This window comes from Nothobranchius furzeri, chromosome 2, assembly GCF_043380555.1.
Source record: "Nothobranchius furzeri strain GRZ-AD chromosome 2, NfurGRZ-RIMD1, whole genome shotgun sequence".
Lineage (NCBI taxonomy): Eukaryota > Metazoa > Chordata > Actinopteri > Cyprinodontiformes > Nothobranchiidae > Nothobranchius > Nothobranchius furzeri.
The window spans coordinates 63,042,813-63,067,789 of NC_091742.1; the positions used below are offsets into that span (position 1 = coordinate 63,042,813).

The 24,977-nt window shown below is 39.0% G+C and overlaps 1 protein-coding gene across 2 annotated transcripts in view; it reads left to right on the forward strand.

Annotated features, from left to right (window-relative positions):
- The window catches only part of LOC107377208 (carboxy-terminal domain RNA polymerase II polypeptide A small phosphatase 1), a 37,118-nt gene that overhangs the window by 3,104 nt on the left and 9,037 nt on the right, over nucleotides 1–24,977 (forward strand). For both annotated transcript variants that reach the window (XM_015946677.3, XM_070547256.1), the window contains exons 2-5: nucleotides 17,143–17,291; nucleotides 20,245–20,346; nucleotides 20,445–20,501; nucleotides 20,979–21,071. In XM_015946677.3, coding sequence (XP_015802163.1) covers nucleotides 17,143–17,291; nucleotides 20,245–20,346; nucleotides 20,445–20,501; nucleotides 20,979–21,071 — 401 coding nt within the window. The remainder of the gene's footprint in view (nucleotides 1–17,142; nucleotides 17,292–20,244; nucleotides 20,347–20,444; nucleotides 20,502–20,978; nucleotides 21,072–24,977) is intronic.

Below are 24,977 nucleotides of genomic sequence, written 5' to 3' on the forward strand. Positions count from 1 at the left end.
TTACACGCCATGTTTCCTGCTTCCATAAGCTATGCAACGTGCGCGGTGATGTCACTAGCGCTGGCTGGATTTGATGAGGGGAATCGTTTGCAAAACCGGCAAACGATTCCTAGGAATTGAAACAATGGGAGCCGGTTCTCAAAAAGAACCGGTTTTCAATTCCCACCCCTAGCCATATTAGAAGCAATGTTTCCGTCCACGGTAGCCCATGAGGACAAAGTGCATTTACTGATTTGTAACAAAGGGTTACAAAACTTTCACCATTTCTAAATGTTTCACACATTTGCCTCTTCATTTGTTGCCAGTGATGAAAGGAAGTCTGATGTGCTTGTCATTTGGCTGGAGGTTGAACGATCTGACAAAGTACTTGTTTGAAAATTGCGCTCCCCGGGACTTTTGACCCTAATAGCCATCCGTTGGTAAGGTCTTACTCAAACACAAAGATACAGCCTGCTTGCAATGATTTGGTATGCACTGCCCCCTATCGCCAGGGAAAATACATACTGTCACTTTAATGGGTCATCGGTGGTTACCATGGAGACCTTAATGGGACATCGGTTATTAATGTGGTGACCCTAATGAGCCACTGGCAGCAGCTTTAACATTTCTTTTGGTACAGATTCTCGTCGCCCTGCTTTTATATCATAAAAGTTTGTCTACAAAGATTTTTACAACATTTACCGTATTTTCCGGACTATAAGCCGCTACTTTTTCCCCACGCTTTGAACCATGCGGCTTATAATGAGGTGCGGCTTTACTGAAGATCTTCCTTCACCTGCCAGGGGGCGCTTTAGCAGAAAGTGAAACAGGTGGAAGTCAAAAGTGGAAATGGAAGAAAGTGCTCATTTTAATTTAGCACATGCAAGCAGCCGGCATGACGACGAATTTTTTTCAAGTCCATACCCCCCCATCATGGTAACTACACGTATGAGTTCATATGTTGCCGCATTTAAGTTGAAGGCCGTCGATCTGGCAGTAAAGGAGGGAAACCGTGCTGCCGCACGTAAGCTAGGCATGATTGAATCCATGGTTCGGCGCTGGAGACGGCAGCGGGAAGAACTCATTCAAGCCAGCTTCACCCGGGGATGATGACAGCAACACGGACAGCGACACTGACATCGCCACAGAAAAGGTATGTGACGAAGCTCTTCTGAGGCTGTCCGACACTGAAGAAGAGGACTTTAATGGCTTTAGTGCGCAAGAGGACAATGAATAAACTAATCAATAACTTTTCTGTTTTGTTTGATACTGATCAGCTCAGTTACATTCAGTTAAACTACGTTTTCAGTTCAGTAGATATCCGGTAGATATCTGTAGCTTTTAGCCCGGTGCGGCTCATATAAGTACAGTTCCATGTGTTTTTAAAAACTTAGTAGGTGCGACTTATATTGAGGTGCGCTCTATTGTCCGGAAATTACGGTATGTTAAATAGCAGCATTTGCACCCTTTTTTTCTAGTTCATATTAAACATTTTAAACTCAGTGTTCGTTCTTGTGCAGTTTAGTCACTAAGTGCAACATAAAAAACTAAATTAAGCACAACATTTCTAGAATATCTACTTGCTTTTATTTGTGTGGGTTTTCAGTTTAAACGGTTTGCTTTCGTAACCACTTCTTATTGAGTTTTACTGGGGATCGGACACAACCCTTCCTCTTTTTATCTTTACTCAGAAATCTGCATCATGTTGGATGTTTTCTTCATCTTTCTTTATTATATTTTTGCCTTTTTAACTAAAGTCGTATCGTTCCTGCTGAATGTTTTTATTGGAGGGTTTAACAGTCACAGCTGCTTCAGAGCTTTTCTCTAACACTTTATTAAATGTGTTTAAAAAGCAGATTTAAGTGCGTCGGTCAGCAATTATCAAACATTTGAAGCGGATGAATGGGGAGGAAACAGGAAATCTTCATTGTACTCTCTTCCTGGGGTCTTAGATTTTAAAGGTGTGGAACAATCGTTTGATCATTACATTTGCAGTGTTCTCTAGTAGGAATGAATGCCTTGTAAGTCATACTCTGGGGCGAAAAGCACATTTGTTTCAGGAACTAGAAGTGAGCCACATCATAGTTGAGCTTCAGACGACCAGATTTGGAGTCTTTATTTCCTGATATTTGGACATCTCACCTCTGATTGGACACCAACAACATGGTTCTTCTACTGCTGACTTGCAACATTGATGTTTCTCATCTCCACAATCAACACAAGCCTGAAATAGTTCTTCTGTGTTGTGGAGTCGCTAATGCTAACAGTTAGCTTCTACTAGCCGAGATGTTTTCTGCTGTTTCCTGAACGCTAAACCAACAACAACCTTTCCCCATCATGAGTCAAGATGGGTGAGTCCATGAAAGCAAAGTGACAGCGTGTTGTAGATCTATCAGCATTTTCAAATCTATTTTCTCTCAGAAGCTAATGCAGGAGATGGGTGTAGGAGACAATTTTCATGTTCAGCTTGCATGAAAAACTCAGTGACTGATAATAATAATAAGATTTAAAAGGTTAAATTTAGACCCAATGGTGCTGATATCTTATGCTGTCATGTCTGTTGTAACCGTTTAGTGTATGGCACATTACTGGCTCAAAACAAAAATGAATGAATGTTTTAGTTTTTCAGAGTTCCACACCTTTAAAACAAACAAACAAAAAGGAAACATTCAATATTTGTCATCTGACTAAAGCTCAGCAGCTGGAGAGGTCAAGATGATAAAGAATGTGAGTACTGATTACAGGAAAACAGTCTAAGGCTTAGCGCTGATAAAACAAGCATTTCATCACCAGTGCATGATGTTACGGTCTGACAGAGCAGCATTTGAATTAATAATTTTTTATCAGCAGTTAAGAGTGTTGAGCTGGAGGTTCTGACTAATATAGTATTAGGTTTTGGAAGGTAATAAATACATGTTCAAATGAATAAAACCACTACTTATTAGCATTTGTCAATATTGTGTATAGTTTGCACCACTAAGACAAAGGGCAGAAGACGTGTTTTTTAAAGTCAAATTGAATTTGAAGTGCACTTTTCAGTGGAGATAACAACCCCCCCGAAAAACCTCATTTCAGACTCCAGGGATCTCTGTTAGATGGTTAAAGGCCAAAGTTCAAGGCAGTACAATAAGCAGTGGAATGAACAAGTGCAGGATGTTTGGAAGGTTTAAGGATAAAGGTTAATGAGCAGCATGCTTGGTGGAAACACCTCATACCAGCTGTGAAGCACGGCGGTGGAGCGGAGACTGCTCGAGCTTTTTGGATATATCAAATTATCGCAATATCGACACGCTCAAAGCTGCAGTAGCAAATCTACAAAACAAGTTAGCTTTTAAACGCAAACATGGTCACAGAACACGCAACCCTCCCGCAGGCTATGACCCCTAGGCCACGTGAACCGGAACCCACATCGCCAGAGGACACGAGAGAATGCTAAACACCAGTCGCCGTGACTTCAAATGGTGTTTTTCTTTTTGGGACTCTGGTAGATTGTCCTAAAGTTGAAGTGGTAGCAGCCGACTATTTCTCCTTCTCGATGTTATTGAGCGGGGAACTTGCCACACCAGTGGTGTTCTGTTGCTAAATACGTGAATGTGTGAGGAATGGAGGTCCCAGGCAAGTGTGGAGGTGGTCTAATAGTTGCTTTTGGTCCGAAACGTGTTATTGGTGGAAGTTTAGACAAATGCGAGAGAACAACTTTATTAATTTTTTCCATGTTTTTTTTAATCTCCACAATATGACTGTTAAAGCACGTTCTAACACATTATAGCTATACTGTGTTAGAACGTTGTTAAAAGGTATGAAAAAAATGTTTTAAGCTAACTTGTTTTCAGAGTTTGCCATTGCAGCTTTAATTTAATTGCAAAGGACTAAATTACCTGACCAATTAGATGTTTGCTGATGGTTGGTGGTGAGGGATCAAAAGGATTCCTGCAATGTGCGATGAGACCAAAATCACATAAATGCCATTTTTATTCATATCTGATTAGTCAGTCAACAAAAGTACCCCAAAGAAATTGATACCAAAATCATGGATTTTGCAGTTAACATTAGGGTAAAACATGGGGTATAATAGGATGGGCTGCAAGGTGGTGCACTTGATTACACTGTTGCCTCACTGCAAAAAGGTTGCAGGTTTAAATCCTACCTTTGACTTTCCTGTGTGTGTAGTTGGCTTGTTCTCCATGTGTGTTCTCTGGCTACTCCAGTTTCCTCCCACAGACCCAAAACATGCATGTTGGGTTAATGTCTAAGTTGCTTTGTATTAAAACTTCTGCAAAATGAAAAAAATAAAAACATTATCTCATCATCTGATCAAAGTTGCTCCTTTGCACAGCCCTAAAACCAGGAAGAGAAGCAAATCTAAGGCAGAATTTTTTTGATAGATTGATATTTTTTATTCGGTCAACAACAACAATTTATCAATTTTACATGAAAGTAATCAAGCAACTGAAAAAAGGAATAGGTTGAAGCCTAGTGGCTTATAATTAGCCTATCCTTAACTCCCACAGAGATAATCAAATCCTTAACCAAGAGAAAAAAAGTAGGGCTGATAAGATGCATAACATTGAAAGAAATCAAATCAACACAAGGTTTGACATCAAGCTAAGTTTCTGTAACTTTGGAAGATGCAAATTTTTAAAATTTTCTTGAAAAATGACAAAGAATAATGCATCTTCAGTTCATCATTAAGTCCATTTCATAACTTCACTCTCAAAACCGACACACATCTATACTTAGCATTAGTTCTCACTTTAGGTATTTCAAACATATAAGACCCCCTCAAATCATATTTCCATCTCTTAATTTAAACATACTTAAAATACAAATTGGAACATTCTTTTTCACCACTCTATACAACATTTCTAAAGTTTTAAGATCTATAATGTCCTTACATTTTAACATAGCTGATCCTACAAAAAATTGGTTTGTGGACCCCCTATATGCAGCTTTATTTATTATTCTAATAGCTCTTTTTTGCCATTTAAAAATTGAATCCAGATATGTTTTGTATGTTTTCCCCCAAATTTCCACACAATAGCTCATATAAGGCAAGCAAAGGGAAGTGTACAGTAAATAAAGGCAGCTCTTGTGCAATAAATCTCTCGTTTTGTAAAGAATAGAAATAGATTTAGATAATTTCCGTTTCACATGATCTATGTGAGATTTCCAACAAAATTTGTCATCAATTATTACTCCTAAAAATTTAGTCTCATATCTCTTTCAATTTCAACATTATTTAGATTCAATTTTACTTCAGCATTTCTCTTAATGCCTCCAAACAACATAAATTTTGTTTACTTTCATTCAGTGATAGTTTATTAAATACAAACCATCTATTTAACTTCATCAATTCTGTTTCCATTGTTTTCAGTAATTCCTTTATGTTTTCTCCAGAACAAAATAAGTTTGTATCATCAGCAAACATCACATATTTTAAAATATAATTAGCTGTACAAATATCATTTATATAAAGTAAAAATAGCTTATGTCCCAACACCGATCCTTGTGGAACTCCACAAGTTACTTTTCTAAGTTTAGATTTCATATTATTAATACTCACATATTGGAACCTGCTTTCCAAGAAACTATTTAACCAAAGTTGTACAACACCTCTTAAACCAAATCTTTCACATTTCTGTAACAGTAAAGAATGATCTATCGTATCGAAGGCTTTGCGTAAATCAATGAACACACCTATTCCATTCTGTTTTTTATCAACAATTGTTCAATATTTTCAATAAATTCCATCACTGCTAGAGATGTTGAGTGATTTCTTCTGAACCCATACTGTTGGTCATTCAATAAATCATATATTTCAAGAAAAGAATTTAGTCTGTTGTCAAAAAGTTTTTCAAGAATCTTTGAAAATGTAGGCAGCAAAGATACTGGTCTATAATTTGACAACCTGTTTATCTCCATTTTTATATAATGGGATCACTTTAGCAATTTTCATTTTATCTGGAAAAATTCCGGTTTGAAATTATTTGTTACAAATATAAGTTAATGGCTGAAGGATACTATGAAGAACTTTTTAATTAATGACATATCAAGGCCGTCACAATCCATGGATTTTTTTACTCTTAAATTTACTCATCACATCTATAATATCACTCTTACAGACTCCTCCAAGAAACATTGAGTTACATTTATAAGAAGTAAAGTTTAAAAATTTGTCATCATGTCTTCCTGGTACAGAAATCTCTTTTGCCAAATTGGTACCTGCATTAACAAAGTAATCATTAAATTCGTTCACTGTACTCTCAGTATTCTTAATCACTACATTACCTTCTTTTACAATACATGTTGGAAAACATATATTATTCAGATTTTTTATTATCTTATTAAGTACACTCCAGGTGGCCTTTATATTATTTTTAGATTTTTGAAGCAGCTTTTCATAATAACTTTTCTTTTCGTATCGCAAAATATAGTTGTTAATCTGTTTCTATATTCCTTATATTTGTCTTCATTTTCCTTAGTTCTATTTGTCAAAACAATCTTATTTAACTTATTTTTCCTTTTACAGGCTCTTTCCAGACCTTTTGTCAACCATAGTTTTTTCTTTTTGAGATTTTCAGAAAACTTTTTTAGTGGACAATGGCTGTCATAGATTGACAAAAATATGTCTAGAAATGCATTACTGTATATGCATCATTAGTGTCTTCCACATAAACCTTTTTCCAGTCATAATTTTCTAATTCTCTTTTAAAAGCTGCAATGTGTTCTGGTGTTTTTATGCTACCAATGTAGTCAATCTTTTCCTCTCGAATATTAAATTGATTGTTCATTTCAAGCACTGAAAAGACAGGCAAGTGATCACTTACATCCGTGACTAACAGTCCACTATGTGTCTTACCATCTATCTTAAAAAATGTTGTCAATCAAAGTGGCACTATCCATCTTTATTCTGCTGGGCTTTAGAATCAACGGATAGAACCCAAAACTAAACATTGTATCAGTAAATTCAGAAGTCTTACTGTGATCATTTGCCTTCAATAAATCAATATTAAAATCACCACAAAATAAAGTAATATTTTCTTTGTGTTTTTCCAGTATTACAGAAATTTCTCTCATAAACTGATCAAAGCATGATGCAGGTGTACGATAAATACAGCTAACTAATATGTTTTTAGATCTTTCAACTTGAATTTCGATAGATAAACATTCCATCAAGTTATCCACCACAGCAGCCTTTGCACAGCCCTAAAACCAGGAACAGAAGCAAATCTAAGGCAGAATAACTAAAGTGAAGACAATCAAGTTCTTGCAAGACTCCAACTGACCCAAAAGTTATTCTAAAATATGTTCTTCACAGACTTTGTTGTTTTTTATTTCAGAAGGTTTCTGTTAATGGTTCAAATGGGATTTTGTCATTTGAGGTGATATTTACTTAATTTTAAAACCGTATAAGACGAGATTATGTTACAAATCACTTAAAACTTCTAAAGTCAGTTTAGTAAAATTAACATTATTGGTTGAAATGACTGTGTATTTTTCCTGACAGTTGGGGGGCAGTGAAGAAATGTATCTTTGTGTTTGAGTAAGACCTCACCAACGGATAGCCATTAGGGTCAAAAATCCCCGGGAGCACAACCTCCAGCAAAACGACACGCACATCAGACTCCCTTTCATCACTGGGAATGAGTGAAGAGGTAATTGTGTAAAACAACAATGTTTATGAATGGTAAAAGTTTTGTAACAGTTTGTTACAAATCAGTAAATGCATTTTGTCCTCACGGGCTCCCGTACAAGGAAACATGGTGCTTAATTTGGCCCTCAACTTCAGGGTCAATTTCAAGATCCTGGTTCTGGTCTATAGGGCCTTACATGGACAATCACCATCTTACATTGGTGATCTTCTTAGTCCCTACACCCCCAGCAGGTCCCTGAGGTCCAGTGATCAAAGCCTACTGGTTGTGCAGCGCACCAGGCTAAAGACCAAAGGTGACAGATCATTTGCTGCTGTGGCCCCCAGACTCTGGACCTCTCTCCCCCTGAGCCTGAGATCAGTGGACTCAGTGGTCTCCTTTAAAAAGCAGCTGAAGACTCACTTGTTCAAGCTGACTTTTGTATGACCTTCTTCAACCACTCTCTCTTTATTCTGCTCTCCTCACCTATTCCACCTTCCTCAGGATCCACTGATTTCCCTCTTTCCTAGTCACTCTCTCTCTTTTTTAACATTTTTTCTTTTAAATCCCAATTGTCTATTTTTGCTCATTTTAAATATATTTTTAAACATTTTCTAAATGCTTTTTTATATTTTTACATTTTTTGTTTTTGTGAAGCGCCTCGTGATTTTTATCTTGAGAGGCGCTATAGAAATGATATTTTCTTCTTCTTCTTAATATGACGTCGCCCGGAAACTTAGACCCACTGGCAATGAGTGAAGAAGTGAATGTGTAAAACAAGAATGTTTATGAATGGCGAAAGTTTTGTAACCATTTGTTACAAATCAGTAAATGAAATTTGTCCTCATGGGGTCCCGTAGAAGGAAACTGGTGTTTAATATGAAGTCGCACAGAAATTTAGACCCGCTCCGGTGTATTTTAGACTCGTTTTTTATGGTTATATGTTACAAAGCCTTTAATATTTTTCAAAAACTGGTTATCGTTTAATTCATTTTCAACAAAATTTTGATGGATATTTCTAGAGATTAACTATACCAAGAGTATAAACTACACATTGTCTCTTTAAGTGCTGGTAGAAGTCAAAGTTAATGTACTTCACCTGGTTTGGTTTGAAGTTGTACATTTCTCTGTAGTATTTATACACAAACAACAGGTTTCTTTTTTTTTTTAGAAGAAAAGTTTAGTCTCCACAGCCTCTTTTTCTACAACACTTCAAACAATTGTTTGATCTTTGTTTGAAGCTGTATACTTTAACATGGTGCCAACATCTTAAGTTCACCAAAATTAGACATTTCTCTTTAAATAACACAAAGGGAACTTTTATTAGCATAACTTAAACATTATATCTTCAAATAAAAATTTTAAAGCATTTACACACATTCTGTTATTCTTCATTTGAAGTGGTTTGATGCCACTGAAGAACCAAAAATGGGTCCAGTCTGTTCTCTGTGCAGCTTGCTGTTGAGTAAATGTAAGTATGTGCTTCTTTTAAAAGTTTTGATAAAAAAGTGGAGCATCATAGGAAATTGTCTCATGTCTCGTTTGGGGAGGTGCTTGGTAAATATTTTATTAGATTGCTGTTCTGTCTGATTCTGATCTATTATATTTTGATCATATTTACCAATCTACAATTTTACTAATTCAGTTTACCAATCTCAACACAATCTGCCCTAATTAAGATGGGTTGTGTGTGGGGTGTTCCAACATGACAATGACACAAAACACACAGATAACCGGGGAGTGGCTCCGTTATAAAGCATTTCAAGGTTCTGGAGCGGCCTAGTCCGACTACAGACCTAAATCCAACAGAAATCTTTGGAAACAGCTGAAACTCTGTCAGTGACAGCCCTGAAATCTGACTGATCTGGAGGAGATCTGTGTGGAGAAGTGGGTCAAACATCCCAGTAGCAGTGCAAACCTAGTCAAGATCTACAGGAAACCTTTGACCTCTGTAACTGTAAACAGTCTTCTTTACCAAATATTAACACTAATTTTCTCAGGTGTATGTGCAACAGTTCAATACAAATAAATTCTTTAAAAATCATACAATGTGATTTCCTGATTTTTTGAAAAATGCTTTTAAATGCACATTACGTGAGATGTAGCAAGCCCATTACAAATATTTAGCCATTTTTGTGGAGTTGATGGAGCTGTTTATAAAATCTCTTAAGATGGTAGCAATTATCTTTGGAGTTTGGTCCATTAGGACAATGAAGGACAGCAGTAGCTCAGGAGGTAGAGCGGGTTGTCGAGTAGTCGGAAGGTTGTAGGTTGAGTCCCAGCTCCCACCAGATAATTCTGCTGTTGTGTCCTTGGGCAAGACACTTCACTCACCTTTACTGCTGATGGTGGTCAGAGGGACCAGTTGTGCCAGTGCTCGGCAGTCTTGCCTCCGTCAGTGCGCCCCAGGGCAGTTTTGGCTATACTGTAGCTCATCACCACCAGTGTGTGAATGTGCGTGAATGGATGAATGACTGATTGTATTGTGAAGTGCCTTGGGGGGTTGTAGAACCCTAAAAAGGTGCTATAGAAATGCAAGCCATTTAGCATTTTACCATTGACAGTTGCATTGCTGTTAGCCAATCAGAGGCAAGATGCACAAAAATCATCAACATTAATGGGTATGACTCCAAATCTTGGTCCCTTCTGCCTCCCCCACTCCTCCAACTAACTTCTACTTCCCAAAACAAGACCGCCAGAGCTTTTTTCCACAGAAAACAAACCACAAGCCATTCATTTATAGAGACCACTGCAAATGCTTTCAAAAATAAATAAAAAAGCATGCCCTCAAGATTAATCGTATTGGTTTTATATTTTCCTCCTTACTTAAATTTTTTACACCATGAAATATTTATGTCTCCAGAAGCATAGATAAAACCCTGACTTCAGGCAAAACTCTCAAAAAAATTCATGGCCTCAATCCATGAAGGGAAGTAGATTCCAGGGTTCCCTGCTTTTACCACACATGAAACTGTCATCTTGAAAGTCTATAAAAACGCCACGTTTCAGTCGGAAGCTGGAAGATGGAAAGAAGCCAGCGATTGACAGGAACCCTGGATTGCACCTGATCTGGCTGCGTCACATTCCAGCAGATCTGTTCACAGCCTCACGGAACGACCCGAGCAATTCCACCAGTCGGGATTTCAGAAGCTACTCTCCAGTACGCTGTGCTAAAAATACAAGCTGGATTTTTATTTATTTATTTATTTTTTACAGAACTCATGTCAGATTGCAAAGAACAGTGGTTGAGCTGAGCAGGTAGTTGGGCAGAATGTTGATTTAAAAATAAAGTTTTTCATCTTGATTCAAATGTAATTATTGTTTTAGAAAATCTGCAAATAAGAAATAAAAAAATACATATTTTTCTGTCTGCTGTACAAAAATGCATTATTTCCTCTGGCAACTTAACTTGGTGTATTTTAGTCAAAACATCTAAACTTAATAATTTTATATTAAAGTAGTTATTTAAGAAATAGTGATGTGCCTGAAAACATGTAGAATTTTAAAGGGATTTTATTTTTGCAGCTTTTCTTTGTAAAAACAAACAAATACTCTTATCTGTTATAGAATGCTTTCTGGTTTACATCATTGAAAGCAAATGAGCTAACAGCTAGTCTGAGCACGGCCAAAACCAAAGTATGTTGCTGCCATCTAAAAATTGCTCCAATCTGCAACATTTTATAGAGCCTTGGAAAATTATCGTACATACCTCTACACTCACACTAAAGATTTAATTATTTGGTTATCATCCATCCATCCATTTTCAGCCGCTTATCTGGGGTCGGGTCGTGGGGGCAGTAGCCTAAGCAAGGAGGCCCAGGGGGAATCCTAAGGCATTCCCTGGCCAACTGTAGCTGTTTTTACAGGACCAGAACGTTTGCAAAACAGGATTTGCCGCGGCTCCCTGGAGAGGATAAAGGTCGTTTATAAGATCAGACCGTGGCGGAAATGTGGCGCAATCGTGGCAGTTTTATAAAAGATTAGGTGATGGCGGTATAAAGGGGGTATGGGGGCGGTCTCTGCTCTGCTGCAGACTTCCGTTTGTCTTGGACATAACTTGCTTTTTATTGCGACTGAAGCCGTGATCGTTAAGTTTTTTTTAAACAAGCAGCTCCTAAAGGTGTCTGTCCCCATCAGTCCCTGTGCAGTCTCTGGTGATCTGAGCTTCAGCTCTAACAGAGAGGCTCGTGGAGCGCTGCGGCACTTCAGTTTGCCATCTCAGCTGATTTTGTTCAAAAACCAAACCTTATTGCCTGTGTTTACTTTCATTTTCAATAAATTTGCCAGCCGGAGCTCAACAATAACTCCCCACGTCATCATGACATCCGCCTCTGTTGCGCTGCGGCGCATACGACAGACCATTACAGCAATATTACTACCAAGCGAGGCGGAACGAATGGCGCAAAATTTGCGCAACGCCATGCCGGCATGGCGCGTTTATAGACATACCATTGTGGTAATATTACGCCGATTTGCCGGCACGGTCTGTCTTATAAAAGAGGCTTGTGTGACATAGTCCCTCCACCGTGTCCTGGGTCTTCCCTTAGGTCTTCTCCCAGTTGGACGTGCCCAGAAAACCTCACCAGGGAGGCGTCCGGAAGGCTGACCAGCAGCCCGAGCCACCTCAACTGGCTCCTCTTGATGTGGAGGAGCAGCAAATCTACTCCGAGTCCCTCCCGGATGACCGAGCTTCTCACCCTATCTCTAAGGGGGAGCCCAGCCACCCTGCGGATAAAACTAATTTCAGCCGCTTGTATCCCGCGATCTCATTCTATCCTTTTCTGACTCAAGACTCAAGAGTTATCATTTCAGAAACAACAAAGACTCTTGACTATCTCTCTGATAACATTGTTAGCATTGCTTCAACACTGTGCTGTCTTTTGCTGATAAAGAGCTAGCCTGTATCATTATTTAGCATGCCAAAGCAGACGTGTTAACTCACCTTCATAATTTTAATAGAATGTGGCATATTAAATGTGGCCTGAATTATTCCGTTGACCATTACCCTGGCAGGTCCTGCAAAGATTGCTTAAAAAAGCAGTAGAGAATACAAACGGTCCTGTAATTCGGAAGTGATTGAGCTGGCTAAATCAGGACGCATCAAACCAGGGGTTTTTGGCATAAACCCTGTTAGCGCAAATTATTATTATTTTTTACCGTGTCCAGTCTGGCTGTGAAGCAATCAGAATTGATGTCTGAATGCTGAAGACAAGCCTTGCAGTTATATTATCACAGGTGGAGCGTTATAGCTTCTGCTATAATGCCACTCCCGATACCAAAACGTTATTAGAAATATTTTTGGTTGTTTAAATTACCAACGCACACGGAGACATAAGTATAAGAGAAAGGGGGAGAGAGAAGGAAGATGTGGGGAAGGGGGTTTTACTAAAATAAACAGTAAACGATGAACGAGAATCTGCTTCTAACCCTGTATAAAGAGAGAGAGAGAGAGAAAAAAAAGGGGACACACAAAAATACAAGAAGACCAAAATATCACTGCGCCAACGACATGAGGATATATAAAAGTAACTATTTTTACTGAGAAACACACGATCAGATTTCTTAGTGCATTTAGTGCCAGCCACAGCCACCACACATGTGATGTGTTGAAAATGCCCTAGTCCATCCTTGTGAGAGCACCATGTGAGCACCTGTGTGCATACACGTGATTGTATATGTAAGGTCCAATAACAATCTTCAATAGTGAGTGTGAGGGACCACAAACCTGCCCCCAAAGACATGTGGAAGATGGAGGAGTTCCAAGCCCTAGAGATCCATGGGTCTCCCCGAAGCACATGAACCCCAGGGAGACAGCCACCGGAGAAGCCCCAACCCTCCTCCCTAGAGGCACAGAGGATTACCCCCGAGGGTTGCAACTAGCAGTAGCCAGAGCCCTGGGAGATTACAACGAGCCCTCAGGCCTGCCCGCAGCCACCCACCCCTGAGCTGGCTGATCGTGGAACGCCTGGGACCCAACCCCGCTGGGGACCCGACAGAGCCCGAGGAATACAGACCCCATCGGGCAGCAACCCAACAGATCCCAAATAACTTCTCACCCCCGACATATATTTCCACACACAAACACAGTCACACGCTCCCTCCGTCATGCTCACACATATACACACGACCTATGTGACTGTTAGGATTGGTAACTTCTCTCCCTGAAATATGGGGTCCCACAAGGCTCTGTACTTGGTCCTCTGCTTTTTGGTCTATATTTGGTCCCAGTGGGGGCCATTTTTAGGAAATATGGGCTTGACTTTAATTTGTATGCTGATGACTGTCAGGTCTACGCTCCTATTAAAGCTAAGGAAGTAGCTCTAATGTGTCTTCATGAGGTTATTGATTGGATCGGTTGTAATTTTCTGCAGATTAACATTTCTAATACTGAGTAGATTATGTTTGCACCGAGTGGTGCTCCTGTAATTACTCAGTCTTTGATGAATGGCTTCTCATATGATGCTGAGGATGTTGTGTCTAATTTGGGTGTGAAGATAGATTCTGAGTGTAATTTTGATGTTCAAGTCAATAATTCAATCCAATTCAATTCAAAAATACTTTATTAATCCCAGAGGGAAATTGATTAAATTAAATTAAATTAATGGGGGTCGAGGATGTTTTTTTTCATCTAAGGATTCTTTATAAGGTGAAGTCCTTTTTTTTTATTGGGAATGATTGTGAAAAGCTTATCTATTTATTTATTACATCTCGTTTAGACTATGCAACTGTCTTTACTTGGGCGTTAATCATGGATGTATTGCTAGGCTGCAGCTAGCTCAAAATGCTGCAGTCCGTCTTTTGACTGGCACATCTCGATTTGATCATATTACTCCAGCTCTTGCCTCTCTGCATTGGATCCCAGTTAAGTTCTGAGTGCAATTTAAGATTTTGGTTCTGGCCTACAAATGTTTAAATGGCCGTGCTCCTAGCTGTTTCCCCGAACTTCCCGTGCCTTTCCCCATACAGAAGCTGTTCCGGAGGCTTACTGCAGTCGGTGTCACTTTCACACACAACCATATTTTTTTTTTCATATCTGAAATACTGACACTAACAGAAGTCCTTTTTAAACCACTTGCTTTGAATTTTTCCAAACGCTTGCAGGGCATTCTGCTTCACTGGCTTTCCCACAGGCCCTTATTTCTAAATGTAATGCATGCTTTATTTTCTGCAGCTAACTAGTGGGTTTTTTTGCAGAATGGCATGTGATTTAAGGAAAATTTCAATGCTGGAGTGAATCAGGATTCTTGGGTGTAAATAAGGCCACGAAGGAGTGGAAACGGGAGGCAGAAGAGCTGCTGCAGCTCATATTTTCTGTTGTATTTGGGACATTTTTTTTTATTAAAGTGAAGATTATAATTTCAGATAACAGGTTTAAATGTTCATAACTACTAGAAAATAAAGATAAAACATGAGCTTGGAGGCATTCGCATGAAAAGGTTCATGTGTGATTTCTTCTTATTCAACATCAGTGGTATCCCACACTCAGAAGCGCACTGGTGAGGAGCTTCCTCCAGCGATACCCATCTGTTTCCTTTTCCTGTTTTGGCTCGAGCGATGACAGCAGAGGGTAGCACAGGGTTTGGGTCTACAAATGGAGGAGGGAATGAAAGAGGTGTGAGAGATGAACAACAGAGGTTTATGTGTTAGTAATGCAGTCACGTCTGGAGGGAAAGGGAACATAAAGGGTCAGAAACAAAGTCTAACGTCACAGAGCAGCTTTAATTACAGATTCACAGGATTTCAGTCATCGAGATGAACGTTTGTGGCCTGAGACGAACTCCTAATTCAGTTTGAATGATTCAAACCTGAGCTTAAGTGTGCATAGCGTTGACAAAAGTACAACTTTTTGCACAAAACTACATATGAGTGCAACTATTGCAGTTTGAACTTGAGAAGAAAATGGGAAATCAAACCGTTTCATCATGTTTTACTACTTATGTCAGTTAATGGCCATTCGTTTTATCAATTACATTGATAATGGTAAAAATTCTAGTTGAATTAGATCTTAGGAACCATCTCATGACTCCACATCAAGTGTTTCATAACCCACAGTTTGGTTCCCACCCCTGCCACTCTGTAGGCTGACAAAAAAGAGGTTTGCACACACTGTTCCATTACCTTTGTTGTTTCCACATACCTAATTTTGCTTTCGTTTCTTTAGTTTTGTATTCTCCAGACGTCTTTTTGTTAGTTATCTCGCTATCTTCTAGCAAATTCGAAATCTGTTGTTTTCTTCTCAGCCAATCGCTCCTGGAAGATTTGCGTTGGGTCCCACGGGGTCCCAGTCCCAGTGCAAGGCCCTTGACTTACCTGGTGCTGCAGTCTGGTTCCTGCATGCACTAATGAAGGCTGGGAAGACATTTCAGCTGTCAATTCTACATTTTGAAGATTGAGTTAAAGCTGCTTTCTGGAATTTTCCCCTTTCAGAAATGATGTATGATGTTTCAGAAATCCGTAAAAGTCATTATCTCATCATGTACTGTGATAAAATATAAGCAATGTCCTTTTTTTTTTTTTTTTTTTTTTTTTTGCTAAACACGCCCCCTGCCCCGCAGAGCTCCATTCAATAGGAAACTGAGCGCCGACCAGAACTAGCCAATAGCGTTAGACTGCTGCTTATTTGCTTCAAATTGAAGGAATACCTCGGTTGATGCAGAGTTGATGAACTTTACACGGACAAGTATCTAAAATATAAATATAGAAAAACACAACATGACATGAGAATAATACTCGTAAAACAACATATTTTAGCTCCATTTGTCGGCTACAGAAGCACATTTATAAACAGAAACGTGAAGTCGCGATCCTAAACAAACAGAGGAATAGACTTTTTGTGTGATATGCTTGTCAGCCACTAGATGGTGCCATCAGATATGAGAAATACTCCAGAAAGAAGCTTTAATCTCACCTGCTGGTTTGCACATGCCCAAACTATAAGAATAAAACTATCCAATTGCATGCAGAGGCTGAATAAACCCATTTTTACGGTCCAGAGACACGTGAGAAACTAGAAGCAGGACGTTTTTGTTCCTGATGCAACATAAAAACACACAAAGCTTTAAATACCAGTGGATATGTCTGGTTAATCATCACTTTGTTCTGCTGCTGACAGTAACTGCTAACAAAAAGCAAACTAATCATGAGCTGCTTCTGCTTTGGCCTACTGTGCCTTTTCTCCAGTGAGTGGGTGCAGCTTAGTTTCTCTTTCAGCACATTGATTTGTTTCGTGATGAAGCTGAGGTGAGATGATGTACACTCACCAAGAATGAGAGGAATGAGACTTTTGCCTGAGTGGAAAGTGGCCGTGCAGCATTGCTCTGTACACATGGATTGTACATAAAGTTTTTAAGGTGCTGTTGGAGCTGTTTTTTTCTGCTGACGTCAGACACTAATGCAAGAGACACGTCCCCAGGAGATAAACGCATGACAAAATGCTGCTGGATCTTCTGTTTTTACATAAGATTTGTGCTTTAAATGTTATTGGTCAGCTCCAGCGAGTTGTAATGTTTGATTTTGTTGTTTTCCTCTGTAGGTTCTTCTCCCTCCCCGTCCTCTAAGAAGCCCCGGAGTGGAGGCATCTTCTCTAACCTGTTCTGCTGCGTATGTCGGGACCAGTCTGAACCTCCACCAGTCAACAACAACTCCCCACTGTTAGTGGAGGAGAACGGGACGGTCTCCAAGGTGCTTGGCTTTACAAAACATCATCACTTTGACCTCAGAGGTGTGAAACCACCTTCTTGGGGTCATTTTACATGAAAAAAAATTAATAAATGAAAGGAGGGTTAATGATTCCAACACAAACCCTCAATGTCGAATATTTAAATGAAAATAAACTCATTTGACATTGGGGAGTTAGCTTAAATTGAGAACAAACTCAATATTTTTGACTTAGTAAAATTTACTCATACAACTTTTTAAATAAAATGTATTTTATTGTCCAAAAAAAATCATAATTAACATTTTTTAATGAGTAAAATTAGACAGATGACCACAGGTCATCAAAACTTAAATAAGTAAAAATCCAGGTTTGCATCTTTTAAAATCTAGCAACTTTTCTTCGTTCAAGTTCATCGGGATCTTTCATATCGGTGCGTCCCTAATTTAAACTCATTCTCGTTGCTTGGATAAAATAGAAAAGGATTATCTAGTTACGTTCTTTTAAATGCAAATATTCCTTTTGTAAATTTACTGATGTCATTTTAATATTTTTTACAAATTTTTTAATGTAATTTTTTTCAGTAAAAATTACACTTTTTTTGGCAATGTAAAACTTGAGCTATAATTTTTTTCCCATTTAGTTGCAATTTTTATTTCATTAAAGAAAACCATAGTTTGATTATGGAAATAGAAAATTTATCACAATTCTCCATAAATATGTTATATATTTATTAGGGCTTGGACTTTAACGTGGTATTTATGATTAATTAGTTAGAAAAAAATAACGCGTTAAAAAATTCACACATTTAATTGCAGCTTATATTTCGAGCACGGCGGGTCTGTAGCATCCCCTTCTTAACGTGACAGCAGAACTTCCCATGTAAGGAAGGTCGGCTCACCTGTTCGTCAGATCATTATTTCCTCACCATGATCTTTTATCTTCCCATCATCCTCCAGTCATCCAACTGGAACCAGTTAGTGTTCCTGATCATTCTCAGAATATGTCACGCCTGCTCTGGTGTTAAAAGTTAGTACATTTAATGGGACTTTACGGAGTTTTGAATTTTTATGCTTGCGATTGCCCCCTCAGGCCAAAAGGGAAATGGCAGCTTCAATAGTAGGCTCGTGCACGAGGCGCGCATGCTGTAGATGCACACTCCTTAACGAAAATAACAGCTGAGACAGTTCTTTGAGAGTGTGTGTGTGTGTGTGTTGCCCATAGGACAGAGGACAGGAGAATGCGCAGCTTATTAATTAAAATTTTTGGTTCTGTACCTTTCTCTTCAGCACAGCCGACAAAGGTTTAAGATCCAATCCAATTCCAATCCAATTTTATGGGTGGGTCAGTCCTCCTGCATGCTCAGATCATTCCCTTCCCTTGCTTGAAAAACTGTTCCAAAATAAAAGTTGAACCCACATCTTTTTTATCTGTGAATTCAATGCCGTTCGGCGAGTCTCAAATAAAAATTTGAGCATCTTACTGTAAAAAAATATATCATTAATGTAAAAAAGAAACTCTAAATGAACTATGTTCACATCCAGAATCAAACCCAGGTTTTCTGCACGAGAGTCCGACGTCTTACTAGGTGAGCTAAAGCACCAGTGATGTCTTTTGTATCTGTAACATTTATATCCTTGATGACAGCTGAAACAACTTTCAAAGAACGGTTCGGAGCGAAAATGGCTATTTTGTTGCTAATTTGCAGGAAATATCTAGAAGTTCTACAGAAAGTAGCCAAGGGTCCTCAGAAATGTAGCTAGCTTTGTCACTAGGCGTTAGGAACAGCGACAAAGTGGCACTGCCTCTCTCTCTGCTGCTAAAGCTACTGATGGCAAATGTTACAGGCTTTGCCTGAGCGTGAACGCGCATGAAGCAGCCTGCTCGACCCGAGCATCTCTCTTTTTCTGTGATTTTACAGAAAAACAGGCAATCACAGTAAAAATGCCAGGGCTCATTCTACAGGACCAGGGCATTGCAGGAGAATGTATGAAGAAGACATTTATTATTTATATACATGTTTTGGCTGTCAAACTTCCATAATGCCCCTATAAGTCCTAGACCATATTTGTGCCTGTTCTACTGTCATTTTGAAGGATTATTATTTATGTGTTTTTACTACATTATGAGTAGAAATGCTAATGAAAACTCCCTATTATACAAACAAGTGAAACTGGAAAAAGTAGAATCTGGTGCTAAGTCAAATTTATTTCAGTAATTCAACTAGACAGAGAGACTATTTAAAGGTTCAGGAACCCTTTGCAGGTGTTTTCTATTTGTAATTATAAATTTTAGTTGATTTGGGTCTTGTTTCATATCACACAGTGACATTTGAATAATTAAAATGCATTTTTTATTAAAAGCTTTAGTTTACAGTAATAACCATGTCTAATGTTTGATTCTCTGTCTCATAATTTTAATTAAAAGGTTTGCTTTGAGAGCACATTTTCCTGAATGATTAAAATTCGATTAATTTAGATTAATTAATTACAAAGCCTCTAATTAATTAGATTAAAATTTTTAATCAAGTCCCAGCCCTAATATTTATATATTCTACTTGGAGTGAATTTTTGGATCTTTTTATTTCAAACCCCAATCCCCCCCCCCCCCCCCCCGGACACAAACACACACACCTCGTCGTTTACAAATTAAATGTTACTTTTTTGCAAATGTTCTTTTTTCAAGTTTTTGCCTCTTCTTTTTAAAATGGTTTAAATTTACATCAAGCTGCTAGTTTTGTTTTTGTAGAATTATAATTTTATTTAGCGTTTCCTTGCAAATTCAAAACTATCTGACATCGGAGTGTATCTTCTTGTAATCACACAATATTTGGTAGCCTTGTAAAATAGTTCTAACCCCCCACCTTGCCATTTGTCAACATATAATGGCTGTGATACGTCATCGTAGATGGATACTACTATTAAAAGTAGCTTGTGTGCTCTGTGCTGTACAGAAAGTAAAGATATCTTTCTTTTTTAGATCCAGGCGAAGCCACTGCTGCCTCCAGTTAAGTCAAAAGACTCTGGAAAGATCTGTGTGGTTATAGACCTGGATGAGACGTTAGTTCACAGCTCCTTTAAGGTAGGGCACAGAGGCCTTTGATCGTGTATTACACCCCTGGGTTGTTGTAGTTTACTCAGATTATATCTTGAAATTGACCCTTTTCTTTATTAAATCAGCCCGTGAACAATGCAGATTTCATCATTCCTGTGGAAATTGATGGAACAGTACACCAGGTAACAGCAGCACCACTCGTTTTCCCCCCATTCTTCTAGATCTTTGATGCACTCTTTGTGTTTAGAAGTTGGTACTGTCTACTTTTAAGGGATTAGAGGTCAGCTTCTTGGATTGGGATGACATACGTATAGGCCTGGGCCTGATTCAAGTAATCCAGGATAGGTTTGTTCAGACAAGTACAGCCTGTTCCGGATGACTTGGTTCAGGAACGCGGCCCTCAGACGCCAACGCAGCAAGAAGAAGAAAAAAAGCCAGAAGGAATCTCAAAAAGCCAAACACTTTCTCTGTTTTTATCTGAAAAGGCAACTTCCTTCCACACCTAGCATGTTTGACTCTGCCTTGTAATGTTTGGGACTTGGTTATCATTTGCATTAACGGAAAGCTTTACCTCAGGCACTCGTGATCTGCATCTACATGTCGGTTTTAGAGGAACTGGGTGAGGACTGACCCAGTTTAAAGATTCCTGTGCGTTGCAGGTGTATGTCCTAAAGCGGCCGCACGTCGACGAGTTCCTCAAGAGGATGGGAGAGCTGTTCGAGTGTGTTCTGTTCACTGCCAGTTTAGCTAAGGTAAGGTTAAGATGTGACTAGTCACTTTTTTTCAAGACAAACATGGCTACAGATGATCTAAAATGTCAAACAAGAACTAGTGTTGGTGAATAAAGGAAGTGATGCAACATGCTTCTGTTGAAACAATGACAAAAATAAAAAATTTTACAGGTTTTCCTGTTTAAAGTCACGAAAACATCCGTTTGTGAAAACTGCAAAAGGGTCAAACATACAGGTGCTGGCCAGTAAATTAGAATATCATCAAAAGGTTGAAAATATTTCAGTAATTCCATTCAAAACGTGAAACTTGTACATTATATTCATGCAATGCACACAGACCAATGTATTTCCGATGTTTATTACGTTTAATTTTGATATTTATAGGTGACAACCAATGAAAACATCAAATCTGGTATCTCAGAAAATTAGAATATTCTAAAGGCCAATGAAAAAATGTTTGTTTCTCTAATGTTGGCCAACTGAAAAGAATGAACATGAAAAGAATGTGCATGTATAGCACTCAATACTTAGTCGGGGCTCCTTTTGCCTCAATAACTGCAGTAATGCGGCGTGGCATGGACTCGATCAGTCTGTGGCACTGCTCAGGTGTTATGAGAGCCCAGGTTGCTCTGATAGTCGTCTTCAGCTCCTCTGCATTGTTGGGTCTAGCGTATTGCATCCTCCGCTTCACAATACCCCATAGATTTTCTATGGGGTTAAGGTCAGGCGAGTTTGCTGGCCAATCAAGGACAGGGATACCATGGTCCTTGAACCAGGTGCTGGTGGTTTTGGCACTGTGTGCAGGTGCCAAGTCCTGTTGAAAGGTGAAGTCTGCATCCCCATAAAGTTGGTCAGCAGCAGGAAGCATGAAGTGCTCTAAAACTTCCTGGTAGACGGCTGCATTGACCCTGGACCTCAGGAAACAGAGTGGGCCAACACCGGCAGATGACATGGCACCCCACACCATCACTGACGGTGGAAACTTTACACTGGACCTCATGCAACGTGGATTCTGTGCTTCTCCGCTCTTCCTCCAGACTCTGGGTCCTTGATTTCCAAAGGAAATGCAGAACTTGCTTTCATCAGAAAACATAACTTTGGACCACTCAGCATCAGTCCAGTCCTTTTTGTCCTTGGCCCAGGCGAGACGCTTCTTGCGCTGTTTCATGTTCAAGAGTGGCTTGACACACGGAATGCGACACCTGAATCCCATGTCTTTCATGAGTCTCCTCGTGGTGGTTCTTGAAGCGCTGACTCCAGCTGCAGTCCACTCTTTGTGGATCTCCCCCACATTTTTGAATGGGTTTGTCGTCACAATTCTCTGCAGGGTACGGTTATCCCTAGAGCTTGTACACTTTTTTCTACCACATTTTTTCCGTCCCTTCGCCTGTCTGTTAATGTGCTTGGACACAGAGCTCTGCGAACAGCCAGCTTCTTTAGCAATCACCTTTTGTGTCTTGCCCTCCTTGTGCAAGGTGTCAATGATTGTCTTTTGGACAGCTGTTAAGTCAGAAGTCTTCCCCATGATTGTGGTGCCTTCAAAACAAGACTGAGGGACCTTTTAAAGGCCTTTGCAGGTGTTTTGAGTAAATCAGCTGATTAGAGTGGCAGCAGGTGTCTTCTATATTCAGCCTTTTCAGAATATTCAAATTTTTTGAGATACCAAATTTGGAGTTTTCATTAGTTGTCACTTATGAATATCAAATTTAAATGTAATGAACATTGGAAATACATTGGTCTGTGTGCATTGCATGAATATAATGTACAAGTTTCACGTTTTGAATGGAATTACTGAAATATTTTCAACCTTTTGATGATATTCTAATTTACTGGCCAGCACCTGTAAACCTGTAAAATAACAGGAAGCAACAGCAAATTTTCACACTAGTAATGCCAATGTTTTTCTACAGCTGACAAACACCAACTTACACTTGTTCCGTGATAGGACACTAAAGTGATCAGTAGTGTGTCGCATATAAAATGGTCTTCGTGGACGATCTGTTTTCAGTCTGTCTGACAAAACATTCGTTTCCATTTTTAATTAATTTTTCAAACCTTTTTTTTCCAAAGCAGCCATGTTATTTCCCTTTAAAAACCGCTTCATAAGAAACAAATTCACCAAAAAACAACAATACATTTAGGCTGAGTAATGATTCTTGACACATTTTAATCTGTTTGTCTTATTTTGCTGTGGATTATGTAGTAAACCCGCCAACAGTCATCTGATAATTGGAAGCAGCCAACATTCAGTATGGTTAGATAAATCTGTAATTGGTCAAATGAAAAAGAAAGGCTTTCTTTGCCAAGGAGCTATAGGAAGCCCAAGTTACGCCCATCTACTTCAGGACTGGTTCCCCGGGAGAACGAAAAAATGAATGCAAGTCAATAATGGGGCTAAAAACGTTATTGTCTAACCCTATTTGTTATGTGCCATGGATTTCACATGATGTTTGGCAATTTTAACCTCCTGGGACCCAAGCTTGTATTTGTTTTAATTTAAAAGAAAAAAATATATCTAGCTGTTACAGATTAGTCGACTGTAATTAACAGAAACAAAGTTACAAAAATTCTAATTCAATAAAAATTCATTAAATTAAAATGTTGTCAAATATCCTAAAGAAAATCAAATCTTGGTTCACCTCATTTCCTCAAACTCAAAGGCAATAAAACTGAACTTCTTCCTGTTGGTACCAAATCCACCATCTCCAAATCTGACAGCTTTTCTTTAACTATTGACAGCGCCACAATCTCCCCCTCCCCTCAGGTCAAGAGTCTGGGTGTCATCCTCGACAGCTCACTTTCTTTTCAAGCTCACATCAATAACATAACTCGGTCAGCCTATTTCCATCTTCGTTCCATTAACCGTCTCCGCCCCCCCTTACCCCTCACACTGCCACCATTCTCATCCACAGCCTCGTCACCTCCCGTCTCAATTACTGCAATTCACTTATTTTTGGTCTCCCCTACAAACTCCTTCATAAACTTCAACTGATCCAGAACTCAGCAGCCTGTATTATCACCAGAACACCTTCCTTTCACCACATCACCCTGATTCTCCAGCAGCTTCACTGGCTTCCAGTTAAATTCAGGTCCATCTTCAAGATTCTCCTCCATACCTTCAAAGCCATCCACAACCTCTCTTCTCCATATATTTCAGACCTTATAAGTATTAACACCCCCTCCCATTCCCTCAGATCATCTTCCTCCCTCCATCTTGCTGTTTCTTCTGCCCGTCTCACTACCATGGGGAGCAGAGCTTTCAGCCGCTCTGCTCCCCGTCTCTGGAACTCACTCCCCCCCAGACATCAGAAATATTGACAGTTTCACCCTTTTCAAATCCAGACTCAAGACACACCTGTTCAAATCTGCCTATGACCTCAGGTTTTATTTGAATTGTTTATTTTTCTACATTCTTTTTCTTCGTTGTATTTTATTGTTGTTTTAATGTATTTTACTGAATGTATTTTCCTGTCAAGTGACCTTGGGTGTCCTGAAAGGTGCTTTTAAATCAAATGTATTATTATTATTATTATTATTGTTGTTATTATTATTATTTCACTAAGGTTGGGCGATTGGACGAATTGATCAAACATCTCAGAAATGTTGAGGCCTTCCCTGATTGTTTTTAAGAGCAATGTTTTTTCTTCAAGCCTCCAAATTACTCCAGTTGCAATTTGTTTTGTGCTGTTCTCTCTACGTACATGTAAATGTTATAAATCAGTAGAAACCTGGAATTCTTGTTGTTCCAGTGATTTATGGCAATCAACGATTTAAGCACGGTAAATGTTTTTGTCAAACCACTCGTAAGTTCAAAATTATGTGTAACTTATGGTTGAAGCTTTATATCATCAATGGTGCCCCCAAGGGGTCCCCCCCCCTAGAAAATTGCTGCCCACCCCCCACCAAAAGCCAGTGTTAATAAATTAT